The sequence below is a fragment of the Pteropus alecto genome, unplaced genomic scaffold, assembly GCF_000325575.1.
Source record: "Pteropus alecto unplaced genomic scaffold, ASM32557v1 scaffold7, whole genome shotgun sequence".
Classification (NCBI taxonomy): domain Eukaryota; kingdom Metazoa; phylum Chordata; class Mammalia; order Chiroptera; family Pteropodidae; genus Pteropus; species Pteropus alecto.
Genome location: NW_006494614.1, coordinates 65149873 through 65163647, shown reverse-complemented (window position 1 = coordinate 65163647; position 13775 = coordinate 65149873). Strand labels below are relative to the sequence as shown.

At 32.8% G+C, this 13775-nt stretch overlaps 1 protein-coding gene and 1 pseudogene across 2 annotated transcripts in view; one reads left to right on the top strand and one right to left on the bottom strand.

Annotated features, from left to right (window-relative positions):
- The window catches only part of UBA2 (ubiquitin like modifier activating enzyme 2), a 30533-nt gene that overhangs the window by 16346 nt on the left and 412 nt on the right, over window positions 1-13775 (bottom strand). Inside the window, exons 1-8 of one of the 2 annotated variants that reach the window (XM_025042565.1) lie at window positions 13116-13138; window positions 12067-12150; window positions 11009-11079; window positions 9716-9780; window positions 8361-8461; window positions 6641-6762; window positions 1610-1677; window positions 1033-1154 (exon numbers count right to left, since the gene is read on the bottom strand). In XM_025042565.1, coding sequence (XP_024898333.1) covers window positions 1033-1154; window positions 1610-1677; window positions 6641-6762; window positions 8361-8461; window positions 9716-9780; window positions 11009-11079; window positions 12067-12150; window positions 13116-13121 — 639 coding nt within the window. In that variant the 5' untranslated portion in view covers window positions 13122-13138. Of the gene's footprint in view, window positions 1-1032; window positions 1155-1609; window positions 1678-6640; window positions 6763-8360; window positions 8462-9715; window positions 9781-11008; window positions 11080-12066; window positions 12151-13115; window positions 13139-13775 lie in introns of those variants that run through there. The other variant, XM_006926796.3, reaches the window with a different exon arrangement.
- Window positions 3803-3926, top strand: LOC112474986 (annotated as a pseudogene).

Genomic DNA, 13775 nt, shown 5'->3' with positions numbered 1-13775 from the left:
AACCATCTATAACATTTCTGAAATGTGCCCCACAAAAAGCAAACCAGAAAAACAATTACTATTTCAAATACAAAAACAAACAAAAACATAAACATTACTACATGTGGACTGAAAGACCATCACATGAATGACACTATCTTATGTGGGAAAATTTCAGATGACATTAATGTTACCTTTTTCCTTAGCTGTGTTTTCTATTGTTAACTGATATATTCAACATATTTATTATATATACTGGTATGCATTCAAGATTTGACTTAATAAAAAAGTTAGAATTATTTCATCAAAATATGTTCTATTCAATCAATATTTATTAAACATCTTTAATCTCTGGAAACCAGCCAAATAATTAGAATACAATTTAGTGTGAAAATCACATAACTTTGAGTACTATCAGAAATTCTGTTTTATTTATCTGAGAAATGAGGAAAGAAATCAAGGAGATGACATCTGAAAAAGGTACACAGGCAAGAAGAAGAAAAAAAAGAGAGCTGAGAAAGTTTCAAATATCTATTAAGATAAACTTGTTAGAGACTGAAGGCAGAAGAAATAAAGACTTTAAAATAGAGACCTGACGGCCTGAACTATATAATTAAGTAGATCCAGTTAAAACAATCTTGTGTATTTCTCTAGAAATATTCAGCAGGCGAATAATACATACTAATGAGAAGAGATTCAGCGAAGAACGAGAGGCTTTAAGATTCAAGAGCTACTGAGAAATGCCAAAAGAAGATTTAAGCAGGAAAAGGATATAAGACAAAGAACAGCAGGAACTAAAGGTCGGTTATAAGAAAAACCAAGAATTTCAGTGAAAGTGAAAAAAGGAAAGATAACCAAGAGTATATAAGCTTTTGCACTTTGTCTCCTATAAAGTTGCTATACTGCTTTAATACAGATGCCGAAGTTTCAAAATCTGTTTATCCTAACTAAATCAATCTATTTATTAAGACAGTATTAGGCATAAAATGTATAATCCAATTTCATGTACTATTTTAAAATAAACCATATCCACAATTATAAAGTAAACCTAACCTTTGTAAAAAGTTTAACTGGATCATATCCAGTTGATTTAGCCCATTCCTTAGTGGAAATACGTTTAATGTCACCATCTTCATTAGATGCTCTGGCTCTGGCTTCAGCTTCCATTGGTTCCCCTACAAAACAAACACCATTTTCAATTTCAACTATGATAAATGTAGAATTAAGTTCTCATCTCACCTTTTAGGGAAAAAAGTTACTCATGGCAGTCACCTGCACATGACACATTCTGAGTCCAAGGAGAATAAATAACATGCTCATCAGCATCCTTATTCTACCTGTTTCTGAGGGCCACATGTGGAACAGCTCAAAGTATAAACCTGTAATCAGATCTAGGAACAACTCCCAGCTCTATTTACTGGATTTGTGAAATTTCTCTGCACCTTGACTTAATAGGACTACCCCATTTTAAAAAACATTGCTTTAAAGATGAAATAATACATCTTAAGCACACAATACAGTATCTAGCACATAACAGCACCCTCTCTCCCCCTTAAGCCATCAATATTAAATTAGCAAAATAAAGGTAGTGCTCACTAATAAGAAAACATATCTCAAATAGTTTACTCACAGGAAGCTTCAGGGTCAGCTCTGTCAGGAGATACTTCTTGATCAGCATCTTCTTCCCCAAACAGCTGACTATAATTTAAAAGCAGTAAATACTTATGTATAACAAAATATTCTAAACAAATGTTTACTTTTCCAACTTTCCTCACAAACAACTCATTTAGAATATCCCAAGTCTTTGGTAGGGATAATGAACAAAGAATTGATAAATAATACTTCGTAAACTTAAAAATATTCAAGTTATCTGTTGACAGCCTGCATCCTAATTTCAATCATAACACAAGCAAGGCTAAATTTTATTAGATCTATATTCGTTCCTATCAGCTAGGCTCTGCAAATTTGTATGTTAAAATCTTTGATCAAGAAGACAAGCGAACAGCTTTTACATTCCAACTTGGATAACATTCTAATGCTGGAATGACTGTGAAGTATATCTGCTGCTAGCTTTCGACAAACATCATCACATACCTGCTATATGCTAGGCACTGCTCTAGGTGCAGGAAATGCAGCAGTGAGTGAATAAGACATTTTTTTTTGGTGGTAGTATGTGACTTTACTACTGAAAAGTCTTAGGAAACGATATGAAAGTATTAAGCTGAAATTCTCTTGTTAATCCAACAGTTATCATAAAAACTGTTTAATAACACTTACAGGAATATAGTTTTCCAAACTTTCAAGCTTAAAAGTTAGCTTAAAAGAATCCTTTGTAGTTAAAAAATAAAAACACCAAAAGCTATCATTTCAAAGCTCCTAATATATTTCACAATACCCACTTGTTTCCCAAAGTTGTACCAATTTACACCCCCACAATGGCATCTAAAAATTCCTATTGATTCATTTCCTCTCCAAACTTAATGTTTTGCCAAACTAAGTGGTATAAAATACTATCTTATTGTGATTTTATCCTTAATTTTGCAAGTTAGTTATAAAGTTAAACACATCATCATTTATTTTCTATTTGGGTTTCTCTTTAAGTGAAAAAAATGTGTCTGTATTACTTTGTCAGGTTGTCTTTTTCTTATTGATTATAGAAACATACTCTAGATCAATTTTTAGTTGACTGTATGTTGCAAATATTTTCTCACATAATGGCTTAATATTTGTACATCATTTAAAATCTTTTGATGACGAAATATTAAAAAAATTTGAGCGCATCAATTCTCTTACATGGTCAGTACTTTTTGTCTTGAGAAATCATTCCCTAACCCTGAGGACAGATTTCCTCCTATATAAAAACTAAGTTCTGCCTTTCATATCTAAATCTCTCATCTATCTATACTTAATTTCTACATATTTTTTGAAGTACATAATATAAATTTTCCCACAATGATAATAAATTGTACCTTTTCTTTAATTCCATCTTTCATCTGGGACCTATTATGCAACCTCCATCATGAACTATGTATTGTTCCAATGGTCTGTATTTCTATCCCTGCACCAGTAACACACTTAATTATTTTTAGCATATATTAAATCTTGACATTTTTTAGAGCAAGTCATTTCAACATTTTCTTCTCCAGGAATGTTTTTTGGTTCCTCTTAGGCCTTATTCTTCCATATAAATTTCAGAATCAGTTGAACAAGTTCCAATATAATCCCTGATGAGATTTTAATTGAAATTGCGTTGAATCTATAGATCAATTTGGAGACATACTGACAATACTGGGACTTCCGATTCATAAACGTACTCTCTCCTTTTAATGTTCCAATAGTCATGAACTTTATATATTGGGGCTTATATACTTTAAACTTTAATCTGAGGTACTTCATGCTTTTTTCCCCCCCAATGCTTCATATTTATTTAGTTATCTTTCATAGTTGCATGCTTTTATAGTGAGTTATCTATTTTTAAATTATATTTTCTACCTGTCTGATGCTGTGATTAGAAATGCGATTGACTTTTTAAATAATCTTTTCGTTGGCCATGTTGCTAAACTGTCATTATTTCTAAAGAAAGAATAATTTCTAGATTACCCAGAGATTTTATGTAGGTTACCTATACTGCATACAAACCAAAACAATTTTATTTCTTCCTTTTCCAGTTCTTAAGTCTGTATTTTCTTTTTCTTGTCTTACTGTGCGGGCTAGGAACTTTGTTACAACACCAAATAGAAATAGCACTAATGGGCATCCTCATGTTGTCCCTGATTTCAAAAGAAATGCTCTAAAATTCTTATCATTAAAATTATCATATTAAATCTACGGCCATGTCACCCTGAACAAGCCCAATTCTGTCTGATCTTGGAAGCTAAGCAGGGTCGGGCCTGGATAGTACTTGGATGGGAGACCACCTTGGATAGGAAGACCAGGTGCTGTAAGCATTAAAAATAAAGGATTATAAGATGACAAGATCCTTGCAATCTGCGAGGTCAATCAATGGTTGCCTCAACTAAAAAAAAAAAAAAAATTATTGCATTAAGTATATGGACAGCAAATAGTGAGAGCCGGGATTTTGACTGCTGAAGTGGGAGCTCACAGATAAGCAAGATTAGGAAGCTAGAATGATCCATGTAATTATGGGTTAGAGTTGGAGACATTAGTATGAATTAGTGTTTAGCTTATATAGATATGGATGGTTTGATACAGAAATATTTCCATATTTGTGTATATACATGTTTGTATAAATGTATTTTTTGCTTTGTCAGCAAAGAGGGCCTAAAAGAAACAACATTCCAGTAGCAAGCCTAAGCACTCAGATCTTGGTTTCTAACATCATTCTTCAATAAAAGGAACCAGGGATCCTTGGAGAAATGTCTGATTCTAGGACTGAGGCAGGAAATATAAAAATTGAGTTTGGAGCATCTTGTAGAATCAAGAAGTAAGGAATTGCTCCCCAAAAAGACAGACATTGATGGTGGTATGTCAAAGAACACAGAGCCAACTGAAAGAGCTCCTAACAGCCAAAGCTGGAACAAGCTGAGCAAAAAAATAAAGTAGTAATGGACTATAACCCAAAGTATAAAATACATTGAATATTGATGAGTCCATATTGATATAAATGATTGAATAAATGGTAAGAGACAAATCTTCCAGGCACTCAAAATAATTTCATAGACACTCTGCCCTTAAAGAGGTGGAACACAACTTTCCTTACACATAGGGACAGCCTTTCAAAGTGTACACTACAGTATAGTAAAGGGGCAGAGTAACTTTTTCAGGAGAAACCTGGCAATCACTAAGTGATCAAGGCCAACATTAAATTGTCATAAATCATATCAAGAACATGTATCCTGCATACGTGATGAAAATGGTAATTTACCTCTATGGTTTTCCTCTCAAGAACCCATAACCACAGTATTATTATGAGAAGAACATCAGATGATCCCAATAGCAGGCATCCTACAAAATAGCGAACTAGCATTCCTTAACACCATCATGGTCACCAAAAAAAGGAAAGTCTGAGAAACTGTCACAGCTAAGGGGGAGCTAAAAGAGACATGACAACTACATGTAATGTATCTTGGAACAGGAAAAGGACATTGGATAAAAACTAAGGAAATCTAAATAAACTATAGACTTTAGTTAATAAATAAGGTATCAATACTGGTTCATTAATGTACATATCATACTAATTTGTTAATAGAGAAAACTGAGTGTGAGAACTCTATCTTCTCAATTTTTCTGTAAATTTAAAGTTATTCTCAAAAGTAAAGTCTATTAAAAGGAAAAAAAGTTTGCCAAATAAAGCTTGCAAGTGTATTTTTTGTAAAATTTTGTCATTATACCATTATATATGTACTTTTCTGAGAGCATTTATATTATACCTTAATCAAAAAATAAAGAAAAATAATGTCTATTGTAGGTTTCCAGATAACTTTTATCAGGTTGATAAAGTTCTCTATTTTACTAAGAATTTTTGTTATAAAAAGGTGTCTGCTAAATTTTATTATCTATGAAGATTATACAGTTTCTCTTTAATTTTTTAATGAAGTGAATGACATTTATAGATTTTTCTAGTGTTAAATCATGCTTGCATTACTGGAATAAATACTTGATCATGGTATACTTTCTGTTGTATATAATTCTAGATTTGTAGGCTAATATTTTGTTTAGGATTTTTGCACCTATATTTATGTATGAAGATGTCTTATAATTTTCCTTTTATCTCATAATGGCCTTAACTGAACATAGCCCCATGACATGAACTAAGTATTCAATTTTTATAAAAATTTCTTTAGGAGAGTTTATGTAAGGATGAAATATTTCTTGCAAATTTAGTAGAAATCACCTGCAAATTCCCATAGATCTGGTGTATTAGTCAGAAGAATTTAAATGATTGATTAAACTTCCCTAAGGCATACTGTAGTATCTGGGCTTTCTATTTCTTTTTGAGTCTGCTTTGTAAGGTTTTTTAAAATGAATTTATCCAGACCATTAAAATTTTAAATGTAGCTACATGGTCTTCTCTTATTATCATTCTTTTTTAAAAAAAAAAATTATTCTAATCTGTGCTGAGATTACATTTTGCATTCGTTATTTACTTCTCTCCTTTTGATGAAATTTTTTTCCCTTTTGATCTTATCTCATTTATAACCTTTCTTCTAATTTTGAGTTTATTCAGTAGTTCTTTTCTAAAGTAAGCTGAATCTTTAGCTCATTAATGTTCACCTTTCTCCATGTATGTAAGCCTATAACTTTTCTTCTAACTACCACGTTCAGTGCATCCAACAAGTTTCACATGTATTATTTTCACTATTATTACAAAGTATTTTTGGCTTTCTCCATTTCTTTTTTAATCAATGAGTTATTTATAAGTATATTTTTATATTCCCAAATATATAGATTTGTATTCATTTAATTACATGCCTATCTCCAATATAAGACTAAGCTCCCTAAATACATCACATACAACAGGCATGTGATGTTGGCTGAATTTAATTTAATCCAAGAAATAACATAAGAAAGATATTGAATTGTCCCTTCACCATATTTAAATTATCATTCATCATAAGTACAATCTAAGACTTTAAATAAAAATGACCCCATTTTCCATTATCAGTACTGAAAATATGCCCAGAAACATATATATTCTTACTTGAACAAATACTTTGCCCAAACGATGCAATGAATAGGCTCTGAAGGTGTGTTACGAATTGTACAGCCAGGAAAAGTTCTCTGGGTTGGTTTAGGATGACATTCATAACACTCAGTGACACCCTGCAAAGTCAGAATATGAGAAAAACATTTACCCTCTGGATGGTGGTTTCTCAATAAGTTAATGTAATAAACATTTCATTCATTCACCTACATTCTAACTGGGTTATACGCTGCCAAGGATAGAATATTGGTGACTTCAAAATCCTTACTTTACAGAGAAGGAACTATAATAAAAAAGCTAACTGAATCAACCATAGTCACAGCTAAAGCTAAGCCAGGACTGCTCTGACTCTTGGTGCAGTGAACACCGCTTACAACAAGCCAAATAAAAAGTACTGTACCTGAGTATCAAATACGAGAAGTTTACCTTGATTACACTAAACAGAAAAAAAACTAATAGAAAGACAAACAGCTTTCCAATCAATTACCTCTAAGAGTTGTGAAACTCAATTATTTACTAATTACTCATACCCTTACCTTATAATCTCTTAAAAATTAAGTGAAAAGTAATTATTAATTTCAAGAGCTGTCTAGAGACCTGTAAAAATACTAGGTATTACCAAACCAAATATTCTTCATTTTGCTGTCAGGGTTACATTTTAAGTTATACTTTAAGGAATCCCTAGAAGTCCAGAGCACCTGAGACTACTTTTCAAAACCATCAAATGAATATTCTAAATCTCAGCCATTCTCAACCTCAGTCTTAATACATACTAGTACCTCAGGATTATGGTAGTGAGAACTGTCTTTCTAATAATGGTTAAAGAACCCAAACCTGAAAATACTGTTTTAATATAAATTGCAGCAGATCCAGAATTTTCTTCATAATACCATTTCTGGGGTCCTTCCAAAATGCTTTCTTGGGGGCAGTCATATGACAAGCAGTTATTCCTCATATCACAGTAGAAAAAAAAACCTACGGCCTTGACCTATCAACAGATCTGATGACCTCCACTGATTGTTACATGTTGTTGTAGAATGATACTAAATAAGCTTCAACGAGCAATATCAACCAGTTAAAACAAATGTAGAGCCACAATTTTCAAATAACGAACAAAAATAGCAAATTTCAAGTACTATAATTCCTTTCAGTTTCAAAATCTGCAAAATCATTCTTCAAATATATCTATGTTTAGGTTCTGGAAAAGATCTGAACAGCGAATGAATCACAATGCTGAGATATTATAAAACTGGGTTAGGAGTATAGACATTCGCTCTTTTACTTTCTAGTTTTATCTCAGTGTTTGAATTACTTCACAAATGCACCAAGAATTTTTTCAAAGTACTCTTCAAATCTATACATCCAGACTTCTTTACACAAAAAGTAACTTTTAGAAGCCTGGTTTACCATATATCAACTATAGTATGACATGTCACATGTCTATAAAGAATTTTAAGGAAAATTTACTATGCTTACCAGTCTAAGGATTTTAATATACAAGCTAAATGAAACTAAGAAGCACAGAAATAAAAGATCTCTGCCTATCCTCTTTTTGGGTGCCTTTGGGGTATCCTAAGTTTAATAGGGGAACAAAATTCCTTATGTCTTAGATGCTAACCAGCCCATATTATATAAATCCAAAGTTTACTTCTACCCTCCTCCATCTTAAAGTTCCGATTAAGTTATCTAGAAAGTTAAGGAAAAAAAAGTTCTTTACCTTTTTGATAGTAGTTACTTGCCCAAGATAACCAGCAGTTCCACTCTCAATAAGAGGGACATCAGCTGCTAGACACATCCTATTAACATGGTTGCGGGCAGCTGGAATAAAAATACTAGTTAGCAGGAGTTTATGGAAGAAATGAGTTATCTTTAATTAGGATGACATTTACCCAAACTATTTCTTATTGTTTTTATTTTATGTGCATTTTCTTACAGCTATGACCCAAGTAATACAACTGTTACAGACATTTAAGAAACATTCACTAGCAAAATTTCAAATATATGCCACAAATTTACTCCAGGAAAAGCACCCTCATATATAATCTTTAAATTCCAAAGTGGCTTCTTCTTCTTTCGTTGTGCCTAATCTATTAACTTTGGCAAAAACACTGCTTCAATGTGCTCCGAGTCCTTAACTTGCTATTATTCTAATATAATTATCAGGTAAGACATGGATATTTAGGAGAATGTGGACTATTAACTTGGAACTATTAAGACAGTTTAAGGCTAGGGGAAAGATGAGTCCACTTAAAAGAGTCATTCTGACCTTTTCTCATGCTCATTTGTTTGATTTTTTCTTTCGGTATTTCTAGCCCAAACCTGTTACAAACTCACTTGACAAATATACTTTTACCTGTGGAAGTAATTACAAGCCAGGAAAATAAGTATTTTCATCCCACCCTCTAGGCACACAGACTTGTTAACAATGACTAGCTACACAACGCTGGATTATATGAAATATCATCCCATATTTTGAAAAGCTTAAATGATTTATAATGTGTACATTTAATAGAATCCAGTCTGATATCTTATGTCATAAAATATACTTAAAATAATTCAAGAGCTATGGCTTCTATATTAACTTTAACATCCTGTTGTCTCATTCTCAAAACAGTGGTTTTTTAGCCCTGACTGTACTTCAGAATTATCTGAGGAACTTTGAAGAAATGTGGCCCCATTCAGAGTCTGACTTAATTGGTCGTAGGTAAAATCTAACATTGATATTTCTTAGGTTTCCACATATATGAAGGAAGTGACAATATTTATGTGCTGGGATAACCTGAAACAAACACCTATGCAAACAATCTATGTAGTCAGTCTTTAGTATTTTAAGTTCCCTTATATTCACACCTTTTGGTATATTGACAGAGTATATGATAGCTAAATTCCTACTTGGAAACAGACCAGTTAAAATTATAATCATTTAGCAAGACTTAAACCTAATCTTACTTCCCTTTAGGCCTTTAAGTTCTAATTCATAAGAAAATACTTTGATTAATACTAAATGTGTAAACAGCCTTGTTATGGGGAAAGGGAAATACTTACAAATTAAGAATATTAAAATAATCTCACCTCTGTTATCTAAAGCATTCATAACCAATATAAATTGTCGAAAAAATTCCACATTATAGTCAGGGCTACGAAGCAAAACAAAAAAAGGTCACCAAAACAATTGACCTTACACATGATCTTCACAGTACACTACAGGGTCCTAAAAAAGCATAAATAATAATACAAAAATAACTGCTAAATTAGGGGCCTCTACCACTTAGATAGGTTTGACTTTTTCTAAACACCAGATTTTAAAGTAGATTTTTAAATTTTAAAGAAACTACTTCCTCCTAATCCCTTTGAATGGCTACACATCCTTTCTGGCCACCCACCTAGGGCACAAGAGCAGGATCTCAAATTAGAAGATGGCATGACTTTACTAGTCCCACCAGGCCTTCTCTGGGCAGCAAGTGCCTGGGAACGTACAAAGAACACATTCCCAGGATCTGCCTGGCCTTTGGCTTCACCTCACATGGTTAGGATCAGGCAGGGTTCAGGCCCCTAGAGTCCCTGCTTTTAGCAACACTGGGAAAGCAACACAGGGTAAGGGGGTGATGATAGGGCTATAGGCAGGGTTGCAGAGAAAACATCTAGAGATAAAAAACCTGGAGATACAAATTCTCTGAGAAAGTATAAGACAATTACTTGTGAGCTAGATAACAACTAAAGATAAAGGATAATGAGGCCCTTTGCCCTAACACCTGCAAAATTATATATTTACTTTATCTTTACTGAGATCAGAGCATATTTATATACTGTCAAAACTAATGCCCCATCACAATTCTCCATGTTATATTACAGAAGTCATAGTCCTAAATAAACAAATTATTTTAGGAAGGAACCTTTTAAACTGAAAAAGACCACAGATATTACAGAAGTCACAGTCCTAAATAAACAAATTATTTAAATTATTTTAAACTGAAAAAGACCACAGGTGCAATCAATGATAATGAGAGCACTATATTTAGCAAAACCTGAATCATCACATATAAAGATTTTCATAGTTTAGATTATCTTTATTTAAAACAAGAATATAGATCCTTTATTAAGTTCCCAAGTAACATTTATTAGAAGTATTAAAATATCTCACCTCTTAGCCAAATCATTAAACTCATATATATAAACTGTTTACAAGAAGGCCACTTGACTTACGTGGGCACAAACTTTTACGTTTTAATTGTTATAGAAAAATCATCTTAAAAAAGCAGAGTGATTTCAAACACATATATTTGGCTAATAAAAATACCTTATACTTTAAAAATTTAATTAAAAGTTCACAATAAATAATTTTGCAACGTAATAATTAGAGCATACTTCATGATGCTGTCATGGTAGGCTATGATATTTGCTTTCGGGTAAAACTGCAGTACACTTTCTTTGGCGACCTGAAAAAACAAAACATCAAATTACCAATTTACTAAATTACTACATTTCTATCTGCATTTGAAATCTATTTATGGCAGACAATAGTGTTGTTTCATCTACTTAAATAGTATCTTATTCATATTATAAACTAAAATGTTAAAATGTGACAAAATATATTTATTAAAACTAAATACACATATTTATAAAATAACAGGATCCACCACACTCCCATATACACTTTACAAGAATGGCAAGCTTCAGCAAAAACATAGAATAGAATAACTAAGAGTCATTCATTCATTTACTATACACTGAACATCTATATACTGAGATCTGTACAAGGCACTTGGTGAGCCAATGACATTAATCAAACAACCATCTATGTAAATATAACTACAAACTACGATAAATGATAGAGAAAAAGTAGAGGTTCTTAAGAGGGGGAAGATGTGATTTAGTTAGTCTAAGAGGTTTAAGAAAGTACCCCTAGAGAAGGGAGCCAAACACAGAAAAGCATGGGATTTTTGCCAAAAGGGCTAGGGTAAAAGGCAAAGGGAAAAGATGTTTTAAGACCTTGAATCAAAATGGAACATCAGAGGAACTAAACAAAGGCAGGGTGACTAGAACCTCAGGGGAGGCTGTCTTCTTTTAAAAGGGCCAACAGCACAGGATGTAGCTTCTCTAGCACCCAAATATAGGAGCAGCCAGGCTGCAGAGAAAGTAGGAACACTACTACATTCATCCTTAAGCGAACAATCAGAAATTTAAATAAGAAAGGGACACCACTTACAGGTTTGGGTACACTTCCCTTTCCGCTATAAATCAAAAAAGGGTGTCTTTACTCCTTTACTCAACATATTCTTCACAATCCCTCAGCTAGAGATGGCTTCTGCCATATTCTTTCTTCTACTAGAGTCCACAATAACCCGATACCATAGATAGAAGACCCATTAAAAGGCAGAATTATAAATGAATAAATAGAAATGGTATGAGAAATCTACAGTTACCTGGGCCTTTGATCTTCCAACATGCTTCTTTTGAAACAAAAACTGCCTGTTGAGGTTGCTGACATCAATAGTATCCAGATCAATCTACAAATGCATAAACTCCAGATAAATCACAAATTTTCTGATATGTTTAAGAAATATTCACTATTCTCAGTATCCATAACCCACAACTTTATTTGCCATATCAGTGGAGAGAATATGCTTTTTGACCAATAATATCAAAATTGTTAAACTGATCATTTAATGTAGATTTTAAAAAAGTTTAACTTGAGATAATTTTCTCAAAAATATTTTAGAAAGTATGCTATTTTTCTTCTTCAATTATCCTGGCTAATAGGAAATTCCTTAGATAGCATAAATTTATGTGTACTTATTGAGAATGCATTATATAATTCACCTTTCAATCTACTCTTTCGAATCTAACATTTTAGATTAACTGTGCCTTGTTCTTAAATGATACTTAGCAAATTTATTGAATTTTTCTAATGTCTTTAATCCAAAAGTCTTCACACACACAATTTCATTTACAATTATTTCCTGAGAGCTGTGAAGAAATATTTCTAAATTAAAAAAAGTGTCACATTTTAAATCTTATCTAATTGCTGCCAAAAGCAAATACAAGGGAAGAAAATAATGACTAAAGCCGTTTTCATTCCATTTCAATAAATTTATGTTAAGAGAAATTAAATGTTCTAATTGTGAAACATCTTAATGATTTTGGTTATAATTTGTGAAAATCATCAAAGCATAGAACCAACCACCTAAACGTTTTTTATTTGTACTTTCTAAATTTACTATAAAACTTAAAGCAAATAAAAAAGGATTAGCATTTATTTTTCAAGTGCTCGAATTCACTGTTCTGTCTATTACAAAATGGTTCTTTTAAATAAGTATAAATAGATTGTTATACAGGACAGTCACAACCATATTCTGAAGAATAAAAAAGTAGTTATCGGCTAATGCAAAATCATATTTGGATCCGTGGTAGAGAAGTGAATGGGAAGACAAACCCTATAAAAGCCAAGGAAAAACATGTGTAAATTCTGTACCCCCATCACTCGTATTAGGCTCAGGCAGCCACCTCTACTTTTTTTTCATTCCATGTTTCTACAACACCTTGAGACATTTTAAACGCACATCCAATTCCAGGCAACATCTCCAATCTCTAAAAAGCTTAATAGAAATAATTTAAAATTAGTCCCTGTACAACAATGCAAAAGTTAAGATCCTAACCGTCTTTAATGAATTAAGCTAATGTATCTATAACAGTGACAGTCACGCAGATTGTACCCAGAAGAGAGAAGCGCGAGCTCCAAAGGAGTTCTGCCACTTGCTCCGTGACCCAAGTTACTAAACCCCACTGTATCTCACTTTTCTTCCCTTACGTTAAAAACAAAATGTGATGAAAACAGCGTTTGCAACCTTATGGTAACAGTGAAGATTAATTAAATGTGTTATCGCGGGTAAACCGCTCAGGACCTCACCAAGCTTGGGACAAGCGCTCAGTTGGATGCTGATACCGCCACCCTCTGCTCTGAATCATTATATCTGAGTTAAGGGAGACCTCTGAATTTAAGTCATAACATCCAATAGGGACTCAATCACCTCCCACCTCCAATTAAAGCTAGGAGCTGCTCTAAAGCGAAAGGACAAGAGGCTGCTTCCACACCCTAGAGCCGCCACAAATTGGCGCTGCCTGGGAGGCGGGG